Source organism: Leiobunum rupestre, chromosome 3 (genome assembly GCF_980474605.1).
Source record: "Leiobunum rupestre chromosome 3, qqLeiRupe1.1.hap1, whole genome shotgun sequence".
Classification (NCBI taxonomy): Eukaryota; Metazoa; Arthropoda; class Arachnida; order Opiliones; family Sclerosomatidae; genus Leiobunum; species Leiobunum rupestre.
The window spans coordinates 35,450,188-35,473,924 of record NC_143386.1 but is presented as its reverse complement, the minus strand read 5'-3'; the positions used below and the strand labels follow the sequence as shown (position 1 = coordinate 35,473,924).

The following is a 23,737-nucleotide window of genomic DNA, read 5'->3' as shown; positions in this document are numbered from 1 at the left end:
GTTTAGTGTATTTAGATTTCAAGCGTAATGGTTCATTTATGAAGAAAATTTCGAGTTGTATACATTGTTCTCTTACATTTATGATGGTCTGGTTTTTAACTGGGTCATCATCACTTCGTAATTTATTTTAAACGTTTTCTCGACGGATTAAGATGTTTAATGCAGTACATTGATTGGGTGTGTTTGTTTTTATTTATAAAGAGCCCTTACTATTCCGTCTGCGGTCATTTATTGATATACGAGCTGCCGTTTAGTCAAGTGGCTTTCTGTGCTTTGTTAATGGTAAGTTTTTCGCTTCTTGTTAATATATTTTTTATTGGTGTGGATATTTGGACATCTACGATTCCTAATGCAGTCATTGATTTCCTGGGTGTGTGAGTCATTATATGATATTGGAAATTGGACGGCATTGGTCTTTTTCATGCGGCATGTGTCACAACGTCAACAGGAAATCTACGAGTCGTCCACTATCAAATGCCGAATATAGCTATTCTACGGTATCTTCATCAAGGGCATGTGTTGAAATTAAATGAGCGTTAAAGATGCGGCAACTATTTCGTAAGCGAGAAAAATACAAATACCCTCTGTAGATATTTCTTTCATTAAAATTTGCTTCATATTATATCTATCTGATAAACTTGTACTGTAAATAGAGTTAAATTCAATTGCTCATATGTTTTAGTACGTCTAACTCAGTTGTAATTACTTAATTTATAATATTCTGAATAAATTAAACTCGGTTGTTTCGTCTCAATTATTTTAATTAAAATTTTATACCGGGCGGGATTGAACCGGAATTACGTTTTTAGTAACTAACTCTGAATTGCAGATATATATCTTTAAGGGTCGTCTCGAGAAATTAATACCACTTGGGACAATTCTTCCGAGGAGAGGTAATTTTGGCTTATAACTTGTTTTGTGTGCTCTCACTTATAGGCCGCAAACGGTTGAACCGTTGAATGTGCATTCGCTACTGTACGACTTTTTTCACTTCCGGGATTGACGTCACGTTTGAAAACGGCGTGTCAACGAAATAAGCGGCTGGAAGAGCCGGTAATTTTGTTGAAAAACGCAAACGTGACGTCGCAGCACGCGGGAAGGCTAGTTGCAGACCGCACGACAGACGATATTATATAAAATTTACAACAATCGTAAAAAAGCGTTCAACAGACGTGGCGTCACGATTGCCAACGGAGAACAACGGTTCATTATCAATTTCCCCTCCGTTTAGCGTCACTAAACGCGGCCTGAGTATTGGTCTCTTCAACTTATGATCAGTGTTAAGCGATAGGTACAAATATCTAAATACCGATGTATCTAGATACGTTTTTAGGTATTTATTTTTAGATAATAGATCCATTTTTACCTCTCCGAGGGGACAAAGTCCCCTAGGAGGGGTTATACAATGACCGTGTCTGTCTGTGGGTCTGTGGGTGGGTCTGTGGGTGGGTCTGTCTGTCTGTCAGGACTGCGAACGCGTTCGCATTTTCGGTGCAAAGTGTAATCACTGCGTACGCAGTTTCTCAAAGGGTTGGCAAAACCACCGTGTGACGGTGAGCGTTAACGGATGCATTTGCGGTTTGGTTTGGATGGTGTTTTTTCGCTCACCGTCGTGACGGTTTGGTGTATTACGTTTTTGTAATGTTTATGCGTAGGTTGTGAGTGTTGAATTTGTTGTGTTTGTGTTCTGATGGTTGTGCATGTTGAGTCTGTTGTGTTTATATGGGCGTTTTCTCTCCAACTTCTTCTTAATGACTTTGGGACGGACCGAGTGCTGAGTGTAATGCTACCTCTCAACGCCCAATGGCAGGGTTTCCACCAGTTGTACACGGTATTCGTCTTAGTATCAATTTGCGATCGCATCGGGCGGGATTTGAACCCGAGACCTCCTGATTGACAGGCGAACGTTCTACCACAGAACCACCGACACTTGTTACGCCTTATTGAAAATTAGACCTTCAGCTTTATCGGAAGCGTATTTAATAGAGTAGGAAATTTTGGTTTAATTGAAATAGAATTGAAATTGAAATTATTGCATCGAAGAAATTCTAATTTAGCGTTTCTCTATTGATTAAAAACAAATGCGCCACCCAGGTTTCGAACCCAGACCATTCGGCTTGGCAGTCGAGCGCTCTACCACAGAACCACCGATAGCTGCTTAGATTCACTGAAATTAAGACAGGCATCGTAAGCATAATAGGTAATAAAGTCTTTTTTTATTAATGAATTTATGAAGGCCTAATCTGGTATTTTTTAAAGGTTAAATCTTGTTTTAGCGCAGTCAGCCGAGATTAGAGGGTTAAAGGGTAGACCCTGTGGGTGGTCCACTTTCTTAACGACCTATATATAGTTCTGTTAATTCAAAGGAGATAATTTAACGTTAATTGCTTTAAGAGGTGGCGTTTAGTCAAGTGGCTCTCTGTGCTTTGTTGATGGTAAGGTTTTTGCTTCTTGTAAATACATTTGGTGTGGATATTTGGATATCTACGATTTCTAACGCAGTCAATGATTTCTTGGGTGTGCGAGTCATTATATGATATTGGAAATTGGACGGCATTGGTCTTTTTCATGTGGTATGCGTCACAACGTCAACAGGAAGTGAACGAGTCGTCCACTACCAGATATCTACGGTATCTTCATCAAGGGCGAGTGTTGAAATAAAATGAGCGTTAAAGATGCGGCAAGTATTTCGTAAGCGAGTAATTCCAAAAAGCCTCTGTAGATATTTATTTCATTAAAATTTGCTTCGTATTATATTTAACTGATAAACTTGTTCTGTAAAAGGGTTTAATTCAATTGTGCATTGTTATAGTACGTCTAACTTACTGTTGTAACTACTTAACTTATGATATTCTGAATAAATTAAAATTGGTCGTTTCGTCTCAATTATTTTAATTATAATTAAAATTTTATACCGGGCGGGATAGAAATGGGTTAATATTTTTAACAAATAACTCTAAATTGCGGAGATATATCTTTAAGGGTTATCTCGAGAAATTAATACCACTAGGGACAATTCTTCCGAGGAGAGGTATATTTTGGCTTGCCAAATTATTTAAATACGAATACTACCTGATTAAAAAAAAATTATATATTAAAAAAAAACGAGTAAAATTTCAAATGTAACGGTAACTATTCCCGCTGTAAACTATTTTTTTCTAGATTATTTTAATGTAGTATCTAACTTTCTTTTTTGTAACTGACTCTGCGAAAGTCTTTTGCCTATATCTTTTTTTTTCCCGGTTCGTTTTGTAAAATATTATATAGATATTTTAAAGGTACAAAGTTTATTTTTAAAACTTTACTGCGTAATCGCGTTGAATTGATTTCAAGTATAGTTTTCGTTCGCAGCTCGGCAGCTGCAGTTTGATCTATAATGTCTGACGACGACAGTTATGTTGAAGAGGCGACAGCTAATGCTGGAGATAATAATAAAATCGTTGTAACAACGGAAAGCGAGACGAAATCAGTGCCGTATCTCCTGGACGGAGAGTTTTTTCTTCCGGTAGCAGAGACTAGTACGTCGATAAGTGTACGATGTTTGAAGTGCCCTGGTGATAAGGTTTTGAAAACTAATAGAACGTCTACTGGTAACCTGCTCAAGCATGTTAGAGTAAGTTGTAATTGCAGCTTTTTTACACGCGCCACACATGCCCGAAGTTCTCTCAAAGTCAGACTCAAGGCGTTAATTTATAATTCTAGAGAAATCACCCAATGGTTATAGGAGAACTCCAAGAAAAAAAAGCTGCTAAAAAGAGGGGTGCAGACTCTACTGATAAAGCTGCAAGTTCCAAGCGTGTTTTTAACTATCCTCCTACTAAAGATGAGGTAAGCATTCAGCCTTTTTTATGTAGAATCTTGGTAACCATTCGGGGATTTTATAAGGTTTAGTGACCCTGAGGTGACCCCGACGCCAAAGTAATTAGTCTGCGTCGATAAGCTAATGCTTAAGTATCGATATGGCGTCAGCGCTGCGTCTCTATTCTAAATACATTGCCGTAAATGGCCGGCGGCGTCCATTGGCGTCAAAACGGCTTTCAGAACAGCGACGGCGTGTCGGCGCTGGACTCTACCCTGAGGACAACTTATTTTCCCTTCGGTTTATCTAAACGACGACAGGGCGATTGCGCCCTGCGCCCTAGCCTCAACAAGTGGTTTGGCGCCTTATTTCAGGACAGTAAGTGCCCATAATATGTTTGTCCATGGCGCTTAATCAACCAATCTCTCTTAGCAGTTCCCTTGTCAGTTCGGTTCTGCTCTCGAGGGAAACTAGCGCGTTAACATACCGTTAGGCCAAATTAATCGGATAACGTAGCATTTACAATATTAATATCAGCGCGACGTCACCAATGCTTTTTCCCATAGAGAAAAAACGCTCTAAAAATGGCGACCACGGCCAAAGCTACGGGGTGATATTACTCTATAGTAAAAGTTTGTTTGTTATACTGTTTTCAGACGTGTAGTACACGGAAGTTTAAATTTTATAATACATTTCAGTAAAGAAAATTAACGGACATAGCCCGCTTTTATAAGCGTCGTCATGTTGTGTGCTATTTTTCTGGCAGCTGCAGACCGCGTGTAAATATCAACAAAAAAAGACTGTTCGCTTTTATAGCCAAGATAATGGTTTAATATACTGTATTTTTTTCCGTGGGTAAACTATTGTTAGAATTTCTCTAAATTTAATAGCCAAGACAGAATAACAATATAGCAGATTGTTAACACCTTATAGAGCTTAAATGCGAAATATAGAAAACTAATTACTGACTTTAGGTACTCGCGATATTTGTTTAGTACCCATCTTGCGACGACAATAAATGCTTCAAGTTAAATGTTGTGTGTAAAATGTTATGAAGTTGGTCATATCAGAAGTAAATAAAGAGAAGTGAATTTGAAATCAGGATCAGTGGCGTAACGACCAATTTTGCCCCCCCCCGCAGGATATCAAAGGGCCGTTTATAAAAACATTTCTTTCCAGGTTAACATGATTTGCACCCCCCCCTCGAACCTCACAGCGTTTTCAATTGTTCTGATTCACCCCCCCTGGCCTTCTTCGATGGACCCCTACTTAAAACGAAAGGGCCCCTAGTTTGTCATGCGCCGCCCGACCCCGCGGTTGCGGGCTCTGCTAGTCCTTAGTTACGCCACTGATCAGGATACTTGGTTTTAACCAATATATTCATCCGCGATTTCCCGCCACAAATGAGTTTGAAGTCAAGGGACGTAAAGAAGTGATTTCAAACTCATCTTTGAGCCTCTCTCCTAGTAACATTTTAGTAGCCCTAGCAGCTAGGGTTACTAAATGTTACTAGGAGAGAGGTTCAATGTTACTTGATTTTACGTCCGAACGTAATTAAAAATAAAGTAAAGTATAAATTTCTAATAGTAAGTTTAGTTGTCTGAATATAAATGAAGTTTAGGAAGGGAGCTCTTTGAGGAGGGGTGAATATGTCTAAAATGTCGTTTTTTGGGTAACGTAATTTGTAAATAAGCCCAATTACGGCATGTCTTTGATATCGGAAATCTGTTTTCAATAGGTGGACGAGGTCGTGATGGATTACATTATATCCGAAATGCGGCCAGTGTATACAGTGGAAAAGCCTTCATTCCGACGAATGGTTAAACTTTTATCAGGTGGTATAGAACTAAGTTATGGTACCTGTTTCAAGGGAAGACTCTCCGAGAAACGACAATCGATGGAATATGATTTGAGAGTTCAACTTTCTGAAGTCAATTACGTTTGCACAACCGCTGATATTTGGAGCTCTAACCATAAATCATTCATGGGAATTACGGGACACTACATAGACCCTGCAAATTTGAAGCGTGTCTCCGTTTTACTCGCCTGTCAAAGAATGAAATTCAAGCACACTTTCGTCGAAATCGCTTCGATGTTATTTGTCGTTTACTCTAACTTCGGGTTGAGTGTTCCAAAATTAGTAGGAACCGTGACGGATAATGCGTCGAATTTCGGAAAAGCGTTTCGGGTTTTCAGCGTTCCTGACGATATTCCCAACGACGAGCTTTGTTTCCTTTATGACCATTATCAAGAAAAAGTAGACGTACAGATCTTTCCAGATGTTTCATTGGAATGGGATAGCATTCAAGACTCCCGCCTACCCAAACACAACAAGTGCTTCGCGCACTCTTTAAATTTGGTCGCGACAACGGATGCCGAGAAAGCGTTAAATGACGTCAACTACAAGAAAAGGTACAATATGGCCATATCGAAATGTTCCACTATCTGGAATAAGATAAGTCGCTCGACAATATCATCCGATCATGTCCACGAACTTCTTCCAAAGCGACTACCAACTCCTTGCCCAACTAGGTGGAATTCGTTTTTTGATTGTCTGACGGAAATTCTTAATTCTAAAGAACATATGTCTGCTATTTCCAACATTCTTAGTGAACCTCAGTTAAAAGCGGCGGACTTCGAATTTCTAACGGAATACCTAGCCGTTATGCGTCCGATTTCAATTGCCTTAGATATACTCCAGGGGAAAGAACATTGCTACCTGGGATTAGTCCTTCCTACTTTGTATCAGATAAAAGTTTCGTTATCCACTCTTAGCAATATAAGAAAATGTTCGGCATTGCAAAAATCTGTCATTGAAGGCTTAGATATCAGGTTTTCAACCCGCAGAGTAAGCCTTACATTTTACCGACCGTATCTTTACCGAAGTTCAAACTACAATGGTTGTCTATAAGTGACCATGGAGATAAGTTAGAACAAGTACAAAATATGTTGGTGTCAGAAGCGATTAAATTATCAGGGATAATCTCTACATCGGGAGATTGCAGGGCTACTACGGACAAAGTAAAAACAACAGCTGTGTCAGATGAAGTAGACTCATTTTTTTCTTTCTTAAACAACAGCGAAGAAATGACTTCCAATGAGTCTACTTGCAATATAATAACCATGCAGGTTCTTTCTTATTTAGAACACAGAAAAAGAGATCTAGCCATATTACATCAATATCCGGTAATCAAGGAAGTGTTCCTCAAGTATAACACTATATTGCCATCTTCAGCCGCCGTAGAACGAGCTTTTAGTTCTGGAGGTCAAATTCTTACTCCAACTAGACGATGTTATGTTTGAAACAATGTTAATGTTAAAATATAACAGAAATATGTCACCTTAATGGTATTCAATTGCTTCTTATTACCTAACCTATGTATATTGTAATGAACTAAATACGCAAAAGGTCAATAAAGAATAATCTTGTCATTTGTTTCGAATATATTTAAAAAAAACTCATCTTCATTTATTTTCTAAATACTTTCCTTCAATTCCTGTAATTAGAGTTAAATTCAGTTTATAAACACCCTGAAATTAACGTCTTGGGCTTCACGTTCTGTATCAGCTTTGTTTTGAAAGTTATTGATTTAGAAAAAGTATCTAAATTGTACACATATCTAGGTACAAATATTTTACCTTTAGGTATAATTATTTTATCTCACGGTAAAACTCCTTCTTTAACTAGGTACTATATTTGAAGTTAATAGGTATTTCAGGTAACATCTAATACGTGAATATAAATGTACAAAATGTATCTAAAGGTAAACAATGAAGTACGTTTAGATATTAATAATAGTACAAGATAAAAGTATCTATTGGCTGTCGACGCAATAGATACACTAGATACTTCTACCTAAGGTACAAGTATCTATTTATCTAGTATCTTGTAGCTTGTACCTAGATGCCAAATCGCTGAACACTGCTTATGATTTCCATATAAATTGGATTGTTTAGGACCTATAATACAATGGGTTGGATTTTGTCTATAAAATAGTTTATCGCACATATATTTTACGTTTCGTGAACGTTCTAATAATTTTTAATTTTGTATTTTCAATTCCTCATTTGGTGGCTTTGTTAATTTAATAACGTTTTGGGTCTTAAGTTGGATTTTTCTTCTATTGATATTGGAAATTTGTTTAAGGCAATAACATTTGTAATATTCATTATAATTATAACAAAAAAATCTAGGGGTTAGGATAGCACCAGAATTACGTTTTTTTTGGTGGACGATTTGTACATGTCGAAATATCGTTGAGTGCCGTGTCCAGTAGTTAATACACCCAAGGGAATTTCATCCGAGGAGAGGTATAGTTTGGCAAGCTTGCCACCTGGTTTTAAGTGATTACCCGTGTAACCTACGATTTGTTCAGATGATACCCCTCGCCTCATTTCTGTAAGCTCTGGGGACAGAATTTGGTTATTAAATTATAGTTTGTCTGTCATTCTGTTTCAAGTCGTATAGATCAATGACAAATCAGGGAAGCGATTGTTCAAGGTCCTCAGTACCCAGAAAGCCAAATTTGTGAAGAGCTGATAAAACAGAAAATTGAGTACACGGCCGCTTATAAAGTATAAAATATTATCTTTAATACGAACAATTTTTCAAAACCCAAACTTTAATAATATATTTTTAAGATAAATTTATTCTACACTATAACCGCAACAATTTGATAAGTAATTATAATTGATTAGTAAAATATTTTTCATTTGGTGATAAAAGCAAACCTTACCTGTCATTGTTTATTAGCCGATTGTTAAAATAGATGTGTGGAGTGTGAACTGATTTGCGAGACGTACCTAGCTCGGTATAGGGAAACTATATTTTACTAGTTCACGTACTACGTGCAAGGAAATCTGTTTTATACAAATTTTTGTTTGACGAATAAACACACTACACTTATAAAATGCTCATGTTCAAAATTTTAGAAAATTTGAGTGAAAATACGGTGATAGTTTTGACTAAAAAAATTATTTTCGCACAGATGTGTACGTATTACATTCTAAAAATCTCAAGTATCTTAACGAACGTGGCAGCCCTGATAATTGTAGGCTTATAGGCACCTAAATAAAACAACTTCCCAGAAATTGCCAAGAAGTAATATTTCCGACAGCCAGGACTCATAAGTTACTATTTATATAGTGCTTGTTGAAATATTAGAAAACTGTAAACTTTTCTCGAACATAACATCGGTTTCTTGATAAGCCTTAACATACCAAAAAAGTTACCTGGTTAAAAGGAAACACTTGTTGCATACAGTACTGCAAAAGTAATACGTTTAGTTCTAAAGGAATTAGTTTTCATCTTTTTCCGAAAGATAATTTTAAACGAAATGAATTAACTCTGCCTTCATGAGAAGCCTTAAAATTTCCCGGTAATATAAAAATATTAAGTATAATTTTAATTATTTATACCATAAGAGGATAATAATAATAATAATAATATCTTCTTAATGTTTAAGTAACATTATAAATATATTTTACCTTAAAATATATTATCGAAAATTAACATTAGTATGTTCCTTATACACGTGAGCCGACGCATTTCTTATCTGACGCATAATTATCATGAGGGCAAAACCGCGTCTCCAATTGGCTTAAATATGACTTTTGGGCTAGCCATTCGAACCGTTTAACCGACCGACCGGAAATCCTTCCCAGATGAATTTGGAGAGGGGAGTAAAAACCCAGTATCTTTTATTGAAGCGTCCATTGAAGTCGATGAATGAAAGTTTTCGATGAAGTCTTTCACAGCGAACGCTAAAACCGAAATTAGGCAAACCGCAGAGTGAAACAACAATGGACGAATTACATGTAGTACTATTGACGACTCCGCAACTTAGCTGAACCATTGTTACTTTTAAAGGGAATATAACCTGCAAAGCAATCTTTATGGAAGACCCCTTCAATTTTTCAAATTACCCTGTACTGTGGCGCCAAACATTTTTAAAGCCAAGGCAAGAGCGGCCAGAGCTGCAAATGTTGGTGTTCCACACCAAATGCCTGAGGTTATATTCCCTTTAACTTCCCAGACTTTACATTCTCGGTATTACAATTTGTTTTTCAATAATATCTTTATTTGAATGATAAAATAAGTTAATATTACCTATAAATCTCTGTCTAGAAAATGTAATGTCTAAACTTGTATCTCCGATTAGAAGTTTTCATTTAAACCAAGGTGCGTGTGGTGCCATACCAGAGTGATTTAGAAAAATCATTTCACCTCGGGCAGGATTCGAACCTTCGACGCCACTACCATTGTGAGATGGGAATGGTTAATATGGTGCCAAATTGTCAGATTGCGATGGGAGTGGTCAACATAGTCCAAAATGGTCAGTTTGCTATGGGGGTGGTTAATATGGTGCCAAATTGTCAGATTGCGATGGGAGTGGTCAATATGTTTACAAAGGGTCAGTTTACGATGGGAGTGATCAATGTTTTCCAAATGGTCAGTTTGCGATGGGATTGGTCAACATGATTCAATATGATCAGTTTGCGATGGGGTGGTCAATATGGTCCTAAATGGTCAGATTGCGATGGGAGGGGTCAATATGGTCGAAAATAGTCAATTTGCGATGGGAGTGGTCAATATGGTCCAAAATGGTCAGTTTGCAATGGCAGTGGTCAATGTGGTCCAAAATGGTCAGATTGCGATGGGAGGGGTCAATAGGGTCCAAAATGGCCAGTTTGCAATGGGAGTGGTCAATATGATCCAAAATGGTCAAATTGCGATGGGAGCGGTGAATATGGACTGAAATGGATAGTTCGCCATGGGAGTGGTCAACAAGTACGGTCCAAAATGGTCAAATTGCTATGGGACTGGTGAATATGGTAACAAATTGTCAAATTGTTATGGGAGTGGTGAATATGGTACCAAATTGTCAGATTGCGATGGGAGTGGTCAATATGGTACCACAGGGTCAGTGTGCGATGGGAATGGTCAATACGGTCCAAATTGGTCATTATGCGGTGGGAGTGGTCAATTTGGTAAAAAATGGTCAGATTGCGATAAGAATGGTCAACATGGTCCAAAATGATTAGTTTGCTATGCAAGTGGTTAATATGGTACCAAATTGTCAGATTGCGGTAGGAGTGGTCAATATGGTTACAAAGGGTCAGTTTACGATGAAAATGGTCAATATGTTCCAAATGGTCAGTTTGCGATGGGAGTGGTGAATGTGGTCGAAAATGGTCAGATTGCGATGGGAGTAGTCAATGTGATTCAATATGATCAGTTTGCAATGGGAGTGGTCACTTTGGTACTACAGGGTCAGTTTGCGATCGGAGTAGTCGATATGGTCCAAAATGGTCATTTCGTGATGGAAGTGGTCAATATGATCCAAAATCGTCAGCTTGCGATGGGAGCGATGCATAAGGACTAAAATGGACAGTTTGCGATGGGAGTGGTCAATATGGTACAAATTGGTCAGTTTGCTATGGGAGTTTTCATTGTGGTCCAAAATGGTCAGTTTGCGTTGGCAGTGGTCAATATGGTACCCAAGGTTTAGTTTGCGATGGGAGTGGTCAATATATAACAAAATTGTCAGTTTGCGATGGGAGTGGTCAATTTATCACAAAATTGTCAGTTGGCGATGGGAGTGGTCAATAGGGTCCAAAGGGTTCCGTTCTTGATGGGAGTGGTCAATATGGTACCCAAGGTTTAGTTTGCGATGGGAGTGGTCAATATATAACGAAATTGTCAGTTTGCGATGGGAGTGGTCAATATATCACAAAATTGTCAGTTGGCGATGGGAGTGGTCAATATGGTCCAAAGGGTTCCGTTTGTGATGGGAGTGGTCAATATATAACGAAATTGTCAGTTTGCGATGGGAGTGGTCAATATATCACAAAATTGTCAGTTGGCGATGGGAGTGGTCAATAGGGTTCAAAGGGTTCCGTTTGTGATGGGAGTGGTCAATATGGTACCCAAGGTTTAGTTTGCGATGGGAGTGGTCAATATATAACGAAATTGTCAGTTTGCGATGGGAGTGCTCAATATATCACACAATTGTCAGTTGGCGATGGGAGTGGTCAATAAGGTCCAAAGGGTTCTGTTTGCGATAGGACTGGTCAACACGGTCCAAAATGGTTATATTGCGATGGGAGTGGCCAATATGGTTAAAAATTGTCAGTTTGCGATTTGCGTGGTCAATATGGTTTAAAATGTTCAGTTTGCTATGGTCAATATATGGTCCAAAATGGAAGTTTGCGATGAAAGTGTTCAATATGGTCCAAATTGGTCAGTTTGCTTTGGGAATCTCCATAGTAAACAAAACTGGTCAGTTTACCTAACGCCCCTTAAAACCTTGGATTTTTACAAGTAAGACCATAGGGAGTTCCAAATAAATAGTTTAAATTATCTTCCCGGCTGTTACCTTCCTGGGGCATAGTCTAAAGGTTTACATAACTCTTTCTCGGATCCTCGACTCATTAGTCCCTGAAAAATAAATTAAAAAAACCGTGAATCTTGAATAAAGTAGGAGCTCCCAGCAAACACAAAAACGTCCTTTCGACATCCGATAGACGTCATACTCGGATCTTGCCTTCGTCCATAGGACATCCCAAAATCCGGGGTTGACGTCGGTTGGACGTTAAAGGACGTCCAAATGTCCAGTTTGTCTATAGCCGTAGTAAGTCCCGGGGACTAGTTTTCGGACGTCCAACGGCGATTACGGCGGTCGCCCCCTGGATGTCTTTCTATAAAACCTAGAAATGTCTTTAGGCCTTTAATTTGGTTCAATCATAGCTGAATAGGGATGCAACTAGGACGTTCATTGGATATCGTATTCTGAACAAATAATTTAAAAAGGCAAACTTGATATTAAAATTTTATTCAAAACATTAAAATACAAGATAATGGAAAAATCCAGCAACAAGTGTCTAATTTGATTGTAATAACACGAAAATTAAGAATTTTAATTTATTATATAAGGTTATTAAATTTTTACAATAGGTTTTCGAAAGTTGGAAACTTAAGTATTAGCAGTTAACATATAAATTACAAAACTTATATAGTTATTTAATTTTTATATAACAAAATACATTTCGAACTAAACTATTAAAAAATTAAATAACCTTCCTTATACAAATGTAAAAAAACCAATAAAATTAATTTTTAAATCAGAAGCAAAATAAAACTAAGCCATTTAATACTATTCCTTAAAAAAATTAAGACTATCGGATGAAAAATGTACTCTCGAAGCTTAATTTTACTATCTATCCAAATCTTACTTTTGGAATTACAATTTAACTATATAAAATATCACAGTATAAAAAAAGCTTTAGGCGAACCGTTCAGTTAGAGTAATGAATAATAAACTTAAAGTTAAATTGAAACATGTACAGGTCAAAAATGAACTTTAAAACAGCGAACCTTCCTTAACTTTCGGAGAATACATTGCAAATCTCACTTTTGGAATTCCAAATTCAATATATAAAATATAACAGTATGAAATAAAGCTTTAGGCGAACCGTTAAGTGAGAGTAATGAATAATAAACTTAAAAAGTTAAATTGAAACATGTACATAAAAGTCCAAAATGAACTTTAAAACAGCAAACCTTCCCTAACATTCGGAGAATTCAACGCAAATCTTACTTTTGGAATTCCAAATTCAATATATAAAATATAACAGTATGAAATAAAGCTTTAGGCGAACCGTTCAATGAGAGTAATGAATAATAAACTTAAAAAGTTAAATTGAAACATGTACAGGTCCAAAATGAACTTTAAAAACAACGAACCTTCCCTAACTTTCAGAGAATTCAACGCAAATCTTACTTTTGGAATTCCAAATTCAATAAATAAAATATAACAGTATGAAATAAAGCTTTAGGCGAACCGTTCAGTGAGAGTAATGAATAATAAACTTAAAAAGTTAAATTGAAACATGTACAGTTGCAAAATGAACTTTAAAAACAGTTACCCTTCCCTAACTTTCGGAGAATACACCCAAAATCTTACTTTTGGAAATACAAATTAACCAAGAATGTATTTATTTATTCTCAGGAAGAATGAATATGTCGAGACGATCGACGGACTCGTTGAGGCCTTAGTAGTGTTATAAATGAGAGAACGCTCTATGAGGCACTAATGAGGTATCTGTGCGCCGGGCACCGTACCTCACAGAAATAACATGGGGCACTATTTGACGGTGTCTAGAAAAAAAAGGACCGGTTCAACATCGACGCGTTTGAGACACCTAATGAGGCACCGGGACACTGGCACCGTGCCTCATAGAAATAACATGGAGCACCATTTGACGGTGACCGGCACCGTGCCTCATAGAAATAACATGGGACACTTTTTGACGGTGTCTAGAAATAACATGGGGCACTATTTGACGGTGTCTAGAAAAAAGGACCGGCTCAACATCGACGCGTTCGCCGACCGTAAATCCTCATAGAATTAACATGAAGTATTATTTAACGGTATCTCACGACCACCATGCCGCATAGAATTAACATGGGGAATTATATTGACGGTATTTGATGCGTACACCGGTCGTAATTCTACTGCGAGAGAGCTGTGAGTACCGTATCTCATAGAAAATACATGGAGACGAGGATTTGAATATTGACCGTGAATTGTTCAATCGCGTATTGCGTGGATCTACCCTTAATTTACAAAGCCTGCTTAATCTGCTGTTTCGAACGTGGTGGTATAATCCTAATTGTTTAAGGCGTGGTACAAAGTGCAACAAAGTTTACAATAAAAGCCAGAATTTCCCTTTAAAATATCATTCTGAAGTAGGATCCCAGAGTCCCTTGCAACTTGGAATTCGAATTCTAATACGATGTAAGTATGGATGTAGCTAGTTATATAAACGGTTTCTAAAAATTATGAAACGTTTGAGGGAATCGTTTCTTATATTTTATTATTAATTAATTAAAGGTCGGAAGGAAATTCGTGTATTATTGAAGTCAACTTTATGAGGTCCAACGATGAGTACGTCGTTAAAGAACTAGCGTTTTTGGTTGTGGAAACTGGGGATAATGGGGTTTACTCATTTAAACCACCTTTTCCTTACAACGAGCTAAGCGTGAAAGACAGGAGACTGTGCGGTTGGATCTCTAGACATATTTGTGGGATGCTTTGGGACGAGGGTGAACATGAGCTGGACCAGTTGGATGGGATAGTTACCAACATAAAATCCAAAGCGGCAACCTTTTACACAAAGGGGATGGAAAAAGAATTGTACCTTTCCGAATTTTTTGGAAAAAGACTGGTGAACGTCGAAGATTTAGGGTGCCCTAAGTACCAAGAACTTTCCGATCCCTGTCCAATAGTGTGTAAATATCATTCTAATAATTCAAATTGCGCGTTGTTCAAAGCGCAGAAAATAAAATTATGGAATATGTAATATTGTCATGAAAATAAAATATTTTGATTCAAACCATTTTACCGTTTCTTAACTCAATAAAAATAACGTTTTACGAATAATTCTGAAAGCTTTATCTATTGAATAAAAGTCAACCATCCCCGACCTCTAACTATAATAACCGAATGTGAAGCACTTTGTTGTTCCGAGTCTATATCATATTTGTAATATTTATAGATTAAACTATCACGTTGATATACAAATTCCATTTTCAATCTGGTTAGATCCGATAGAAACACTAAGATAACCAATTTCGAAATGTAAGAAATGTACATCGAACTTTTAAAATATATTTTTGCTTTAAAATTAAATCCGTTCACATACAAACGCAGAGATAACCAATTTCGAAATGTAAGGAATGTACATCGAACTTTTGTTATTGTAAATTCCACCTTTCGACTAGTATATAAGCTCGTGCTGATTTAGTTAAAGTCATACAGACTTCTGAATAATAACTGGAAACATGTCATCTTTAGACAAAACAGTAGTAGTGGCGGTCTTAAAATATACAGCTACCTTGGGCCCAATTCCAGGTCGCCCCGATTTACCCCATTTTAATTTTAGAACCTTCGAAGTTGTTATTCAAAAATATCATAAAGGATTTTAGTGCCACTTTGAACCCGATCCAGAAAGCAACACCATCAAAGTCCACCTTTGCTACCACCCTAATATTGCTAAAATAAGACTGGCCTTCGGAGGGATGATGGCATTAATTCAGGTATCATGAGTATGGTTATTTTTTAAAAACCTTTTTTTTTACAAAAGACTGTGTTTTCATTTTATTATGTTTTTTTAAAGTTGGAGAAGATGGATTTGACTATTACTGTGGAGGAGGATGTCCAAGCCTCTACGCTTTTTTTGGCAATGAACTCCATCCCATTGCTCTCCACATCTCCCACACATTATCCTTCAACTTCTTCCGCAGCCACCTCCTCGTCATCGGTCACATCAGTATCACCTACTTCAAAACCTCAAGCATCGACATCCTTATCCCCCACTTCACCCACCTCTCGAAAAAAAAAGAGGAGCACACCGGTGGAAAAGTCAATTAAAAAAAAACAGAAAAAAATTCACTTAATGACGAAAAAAATAAAAAAAATGATCATAACGGTGATTTGGAAGCTTTGCTGGCTTTAGAAGACGTCATAAAGCAAACTCTCGGAGAAGAGTTTCAAAATTTATAATTTTAAAAATAAATAAATAAATGCAAAAAAAATGGTTTTTTTTCTTACATATAAAAGACATATTATATTTTAGTTCTGAATAGATGTACCCATTACGTCAGTGAACACCAATTAAAAAAAAATTCAAAATAATACTGGAAATATTGGTTAACGTTATCATATTACAAAATCTACAGTGGGATACATAGAGTTTTTATAAATAAAAATATCTCACATATATGGAATTCAGAGTCTAACACATCAGATCTATAGGCATGAAAGCGGAGGGTATAAAAGATCGGGTCAGTCCTCCACTCTTTACCAGTTGCGATAAACAGCTAGACCATACAAATGTTTCCGTGTACCGTATGCGCGAAACAGTTTTCTAAAAAGACAATTTTAAATCGCCACGTACGAGAACAACACGAAAATGTAAAATATGTTTGTTCAACCTGTAACATTAGTTTTGCGCGAAGATACAAATTAATTCAACATTCGCGAGTTCATCAGCTTATCCCACTTTCAGCCACACCAGACCACCGATATCAAGACAACCCCCAACCGCTTCAAAATCTCCTAACCGTCGGCGTATCCGAGCAATCGGCGGACGATTTTCTTCAAAACATCGAAGAAGTCTCCGTACTTGAGGACGCTATCGTCAGTTCGCGGTATACTCCGAAAACGACCCAAACAGACTCCGAAATATTAATTTTAACATTAAAACCAGCATTAATGAAGTATTTAAAAAATCACTTAAATAAGAAGCGGGGCTTAAAGTGGAACATTTTTATTCGCGTGAGATACGTACGCGAATTGAACGATGGTGCGGAAGTCGAGGCATTACCGTATTTCCGGTGCAAAACTCAAGCAACACTTTTACCAGATGTAATACCAACACAAATAGACTCGTGTGTGAAGCAAATAACACACGCGATTGAGGAATTCCAAGATATGGGCAGTGGCTGGACCAAAGATCGTATCTTGTTTCTTCAAATCGATAATATAGCGTACATACCGCTGGTCGGGGGTACGTATATAAATATCCCGCCTGAGCTCAATAATACCGGCAAAGGAGTATTAAATATTAAAACCAAAGACCAAAAGTGTTTCTTGTGGTGCGTCCTCGCTAAACTTAATCCACAACCTCCAAATTCCCATCGCGATAATCAGAATAAATACGTGATGTTTGAAAAAGAATTAGACTGTAGTGACATTTCGTTTCCTTTCGAATTAAATCATTTTAAACTCAAAAAATTTGAAAATAAAAATAACGTTTACGGCTACGAAAAAGTAGTTTTTCCTCTTCATGTAAGCGAAAACAGAGCCCCCGAAGATCGGCAAATAGATCTGCTTTATCTCAAGTCAAAAGGAAACCAACATTTTTGCCTAATTACGGATATAAGTCGACTATTGAGTCATTTCACAAACCATAACGGGAAAATTTACGTGTGTCGTACATCGCTTTTCAGGACAAAATAGTGCTAGAAACCATAGTGAACATGTGAAAAACTGCAACGTTCATGACCCCCAACTTGTCAAAATGCCACACAAAAATCCCGTTTTAAAATTCGAAAAAATTGATTGGCTTCAAAAGGTAAAAAATAATTTCGGAAATTCATGAATTTAAGAGCTTAACACATTTATTTTTAGGTTCCCTACGTCATTTACGCGGATTTTGAATCTATAATTGACAGAATCCAGTCTTGTTTACCCGATTCCTCACTATCATCAACAACGAAACTTTCGGAGCACGTAGCTTAATTGTGGTTTTAGTTACGTCGTAATAGGACCCGACGGTATTTATATTTGGTTTCATTAAAAAGTTTATTTTCGCTGCGACGTTTATCATTATTACAGGAAAGCCAAATGCCCCTGTTACGTATAGGGGAACCGACGCTATCGACATTTTTCTTCAAAGTTTGTTGATGGAACGGAGCACCATCACCAAATTATTGAAGGAAAATATTCCAATGAATCTCACACCAGTCGAAGAAGAATTGTGCCGTACCGCGACACAATGTTACGTGTGTCAGAAAATTCTTACGCAAGATGATCCGGCAGTCAGAGATCATTGTCATTATACCGGTACGACTTACGTATTTGATTATTTTAGATATAAATAAGTTAACGCGTAATTATAATTATTAGGACGTTTCCGGGGAGTCGCGCATAATTCTTGTAATCTAAAGCTGCGAGTGGGAAATTTCACGCCGGTCATCATGCATAATTTATCACGGTATTGTATTTTTTCTTTAATTCCAATATTTACAAACTATAACGTGTTTATATAAAATTTCAGATACGATGCCCATCTTATCATGCAAAGGATTGGGTTGATAAAAAGTGTAAACATTTCCTGTATTCCATCTAACGCCGAAACGTATATCAGCTTCACTTTCGGTCGCCTCCGTTTCATCGATTCTATTCGCTTTATTCCCGCTAGTCTCGAAACTTTAATTTCAAATTTAGCCACTGGAGGTCAAGAAAAATTCCCCATCTTGAGCTCTTCCTATCCAACTCATCAAATCCCGTATTTGCTCAAAACGTTAACGTATCCCTACGACTACATGAGTGACGTAGACAAGTTTGAAGAGACAGCACTACCACCCAAAGAGACATTTTTCAACACCCTCACTGGCGAACATTTAACGGATGAGAGTTACGAAAATGTCCGCCAAGTGTGGAATAATTTTAACATACAAAATCTAGGTATTATTTATAGCCCTATTCTATTAATAAATGTAATAGTGGTAGTGATAAAATTCTTTAACAGGTGAACTACACGATTTGTACGTGCCGGCGGATACCCTCCAACTCGCTGACGTATTCGAGAGTTTCCGCGCTATGTGTGTAGAATACTACGGCCTAGATTGCGCGCACGCGTACACGGGACCTGGGTTTGCCTGGGAGTCAGACCTCCATATGACAAAAGTGAAGTTGGAGCTACTACTCGATATTGACATGCACTTGTTTATTGAACGTGGCATTCGGGGAGGAGTTTCGATGATTAGTCACCGCTACGCCGAAGCCAATAACAAGTGCATCCCCGAAAGCTACGACCCCAATAAAGAGTGTAATTACATCATGTACCTCGACAAAAATAATCTCTACGGGTTCGCCATGGTCGATTACTTACCCACGAGTAGGTTCGCTTGGGTTCCCGTCGAAGACCTACTCGACTACACCCATAAACATGTGCTTACTTTATCGCACGAGTCTCCCTACGGCTTCATTTTGGAAGTCGACTTGGAATACCCCGTTGAGTTGCATCATGAACACAACTGCTACCCCCTCGCACCCGAATCTCAAAGAATAACTACGGATCAATTTTCTTCCTATTACAAACTGATGCTTCAAAGATTAAACCTCCCCGCAAAAGACACTCTGCCTAAGCTCGTCCCTAATCTCAACAACAAAGCGCGATACGTAGTTCACTATCGTAATTTAAAATACTACGTATCGAAGGGACATAAACTCACGAAAGTTCACAGAATACTCTCTTTCGATCAGTCTCCCTGGCTTCGCCCATTCATAAATTTCAATACCGAAAAGAGGAAACTTGCCAAAAACAGTTTTGAAAAAGATTTTTTCAAACTTTTAAACAACTCCTGTTTTGGTACGTTATTAATCAAAGTAAATGAAAAATAAGTAGATTATTTTTTTTACCAACAGTATTTATTGCGCGAAATAAATTCTTTTGGTTTAATAAATGTAATTTAGTTTATACGCAAGTAGCCACGTATACAAATTATCGGAATAATAAGTACTAATCTCATTTCGTTTCAATAATAGGTAAAACAATGGATAACTTGAGAAATCGGATAGATTTCCATCTCGTACAAACACCTGAGCGGGCTATTAAGAAAGCGTCTTCTCCGGCATTTGAAAAATTCACGATTTTCCACAACGAACTCGTGGGTATTCATATGAAGAAGAAGTCACTTACTTTGAATAGACCAATTTACACTGGTTTCACCGTTTTGGATCTTTCGAAACTAACCATGTACGAGTTTCATTACAAGTACATGCGCAAGACCTACGGTGAAAAGGTCCGATTACTTTTCACGGACACGGACAGCCTGGCGTACAATATACATTCCTCCCATCTCTTCGATTTCTCGGGGTATTTCACGAATCATCCTCTTTTCAATGACGTAAACAAAAAGGTCATTGGAAAGATGAAAGATGAAATGGATGGGATCCCTATACGGGAGTTCGTTGGGCTCCGCCCCAAAATGTACTCCATCCTTTCGGAAAGGGGGGAGAAAAAAACCGCGAAAGGTGTTTGTAAGCGAGTAGTGGAAAAGGATATCCGACACTCGAGTTACCGCGACTGCTGTCATTACTGGATCGATATTTTAAATCGCCAATAGTTCAGTCTTCTATTGTATTTCTATTAAAAATATATTTTGAACTTAAAGCGTAATGTAAATAAAATGAAACTATCTTATTTAAATGATATTTTTAATTTAACGTAAAAATGTAACTAACTTTTTAAATTTTTACTTTGATGTAATGTAGACTGCGGAGATCACCAAACAAACCCACTGGTGTTATTTTGAATGTAAAATGTAAATTAAAGAAGTTTTACTAAGTTATTGAAAATTTATTGAATACCTTGAATACATAAATTATTTTATCATTTTATCATTTACATTTTTATTTTTAGAAAATCTAGTCACAATATCGAACATTTTTACACCCCTACATCTATTAAGAGCAAAATACACGCAAAAACCTCCACACGTCACGCTTCGATTTCCTTGAAGTTGTAAAGAGTTAAATGTCACAGTTTTACTATTTCTTTCGACAAAGTCATTAAAGCGAAACATATCTGGGGGGTTACCGTAGGAGTCGAACATCTCGGTATTTGTATTATTCTTCGAGAAATACAAAACTATCCAGTGCTGACCATCGTCATTCGACGTATCCGTGTTCACGATATACAGAGATGGAAACGTCGTCACGAACTTTGGTAGTTGGTCCGCGGCGAATACGCCTCGAAATAAGTCTCTGGTGAAATTATCTTTCTCCAAAATTCTCGTTAGCTGCATTGTGTCCATTCTAGTCGAAGATTACGGTTCGGTTCTTATCAATTTCAATCAAACTCTGGAATTCCGCGTAAACAATTACGGCAATCGTTTCGGGTAACGCGGAAGCGAATTTCATTTCCAGCCTAAAATTTCCGTTTTTAACAAGATGAAAATGAGAGGCATTGTTCATTAAATCGACAGTCAAATCGTAGACGAAAAGGCAATTTCCACCGGCGTAATCTTCGCGACTTATTTGGTTTCCCTCGTCAATGTTCCACTGACCCGTTTGAAGAAATAAATTAGTGTACGCTTGGATGTAGCTACGCTCCGCGAAGTTATGTGTTAGGGCTTTATGTGGTACGCTACTGCCGTCGACGAACAAACCAATGTGGTTTAAATTGAAATGCTGGAAATTATATGGCGACGATTTAAGTTCACCCAGAAACGCGTTTTGCTCAACCATCCCGATTACGACTTTATTCGGAATTTGTCCTGTAAATAAATGATCTTGCACGACGCTCATGTTGCCTCTCGGAATCGAAAACGACATCACTTCCGTGCGGGAAATTGGGTACTTCGCTCTCGACATTTGTAACACTTTGGCGTGTGATAGTGGGATTTCGGGAATTAACTTGACTTTCCTCAAATACAACGAAGCTGATTTAATGTCCAATTTACATTTTACGTCAGAGTGTAAACAAAATTCGGTATTTGATTTCCCAAAAACAAATTTTAAATCCACCAAGTTCAAAAGGAAGCGCGGCTGTTGACAAATATCTAAATGAAGAGCGCCGATCATATCTATAGTTCCCTTTTGAGCGAAGCTGGCTCTTTGTAAGAAACCTTTATTGTTCACGAAATCGTTGAACTCGTACGCCGTGTCGCGATAGAATAGGCCGCTGGTAAGATGACTCGTTTTAGCAGAGTCTCCAAATGTTAACATAGTTTGAATCATACTTTTGTACGGGTAATTCTGAGCGGAAGGAGTAACTGATTTTTCGTTTAAAAATAAGTGGACTTCGGGAAATAGACTGTGCAAAAATAAATTGATGGGGGCTACATTATCCGCCGGGGTCGTAACCACACCCGCCGGAGTAACAACGGCGGCTTTAGGGTAAGATCCGTTTTCCAATTTCACATCCACCTGAACGTGAAGGAGAGTTTGTGATAGGTCGATGTACGCTTCGGAATTCCCACTAATGCAAAACGTTAACGCTGAATTGTTGCTAATGCTGGAAATGGGGTGGTATTCGACCCATTCGCCACCGATAATCCCCTGTTTGCGTTAACGGGACTTCGAAAAGGTCCAATTCGGAATTCACGCAACCACTAGAGTTCGGATGTATCAACGCCATTCTAAGACTTTATGAAAATATATCGGAGTAAGATCGGCACGATGCTTTCTTCTTCTTGGAGTGACTTTGCGCGATGCTCTACGCCTCTTTTTAATTCCAGATCCCGTCATTTGCGTAACGGCTTCCGCGGCTGATAACAATGTCTCTTTACCAGCGCTCTTAGATCTCTTCGCTAGCGATGATTTAATTGGGATACCGCTAGCGACGTCAGACACGACTTTCGCTCCAGTATCGATAAATTTTCTTCCTAGAAACTGGGCTCCGCGCTTCAAAAGCGGCGTGGCACGACGAAATGCCGATGCGAGTATGTTACCCAATCCATAGCCTCTCTGGACACCCACGCCGCGATACACGGGGATTGATCCGTATCCAGCCTGATTTAAATAGTACCTCTCGTAATCGCTTACGGAGGAAATGTATTGCGGCCGTCTCATGATGTTCGTCATTCGTTACTTTTCATTAAACTGAGGACTACTTGTTCCCGACACTCGCTATTATAGAGCGAGCCAGGCCGTCCGCAGTCTAAAATGTAGAGTAACGTGCACCTTTCCACGTTCAAATTGCACGGGGTTCCCCAAGTCGTCCATAAGATTAATCTCGATAGTTTGTATGTTGGAAGAAGCGGTGGGTAGGTAATGTGGACGAGAAAATTCAGTATTCACAGTTTCCCCGTCTTTTCCTTTCACGTTAATAATTCTTAAAAGAGGGACGTTCCTGTCCCCCACGATCGTATTTTCAACGATGTCAGAATAGACAAACAATGAATGTAATCCTACGTCCATATCTACGGTATAAGGGGCTAACGAAGATTTTCTAATTTCAAATTCACCTTCTTGCTTAAGAGAAAATCCCAACATCATCGCTATATCGGGAGGGATGATACAGTAAAAACTCTTAGTTATATGAACCTTAACTCGTTTCAGATGTTTATGGTATTTGAACTCGACCCTTTTATTCTCAAATTTTAACATTTCATGTAAATCTTCGATAGAAGAGAAATTTGCT

The 23,737-nt window shown here is 37.9% G+C and overlaps 1 protein-coding gene across 1 annotated transcript; it reads left to right on the top strand.

Moving 5' to 3' along the window:
* Window positions 1-18,563: 18,563 nt before the first annotated feature.
* LOC149951598 (uncharacterized) lies at window positions 18,564-20,717 on the top strand. The gene is made up of 4 exons (XM_090169606.1): window positions 18,564-18,580; window positions 18,644-19,053; window positions 19,118-19,783; window positions 20,137-20,717. The coding sequence occupies exons 1-4, from the start codon at window positions 18,564-18,566 to the stop codon at window positions 20,715-20,717; spliced, it is 1,674 nt and encodes a 557-aa protein (XP_090025732.1).
* The last annotated feature ends 3,020 nt before the right edge of the window (window positions 20,718-23,737 follow it).

Coding starts and splice junctions, on each gene's coding strand:
- LOC149951598 (XM_090169606.1), top strand. Junction 19,054..19,117: donor TTTTAACATACAAAATCTAG/GTATTATTTATA, acceptor ATTCTTTAACAG/GTGAACTACACGATTTGTAC. Junction 19,784..20,136: donor GCGATACGTAGTTCACTATC/GTAATTTAAAAT, acceptor TTTCAATAATAG/GTAAAACAATGGATAACTTG.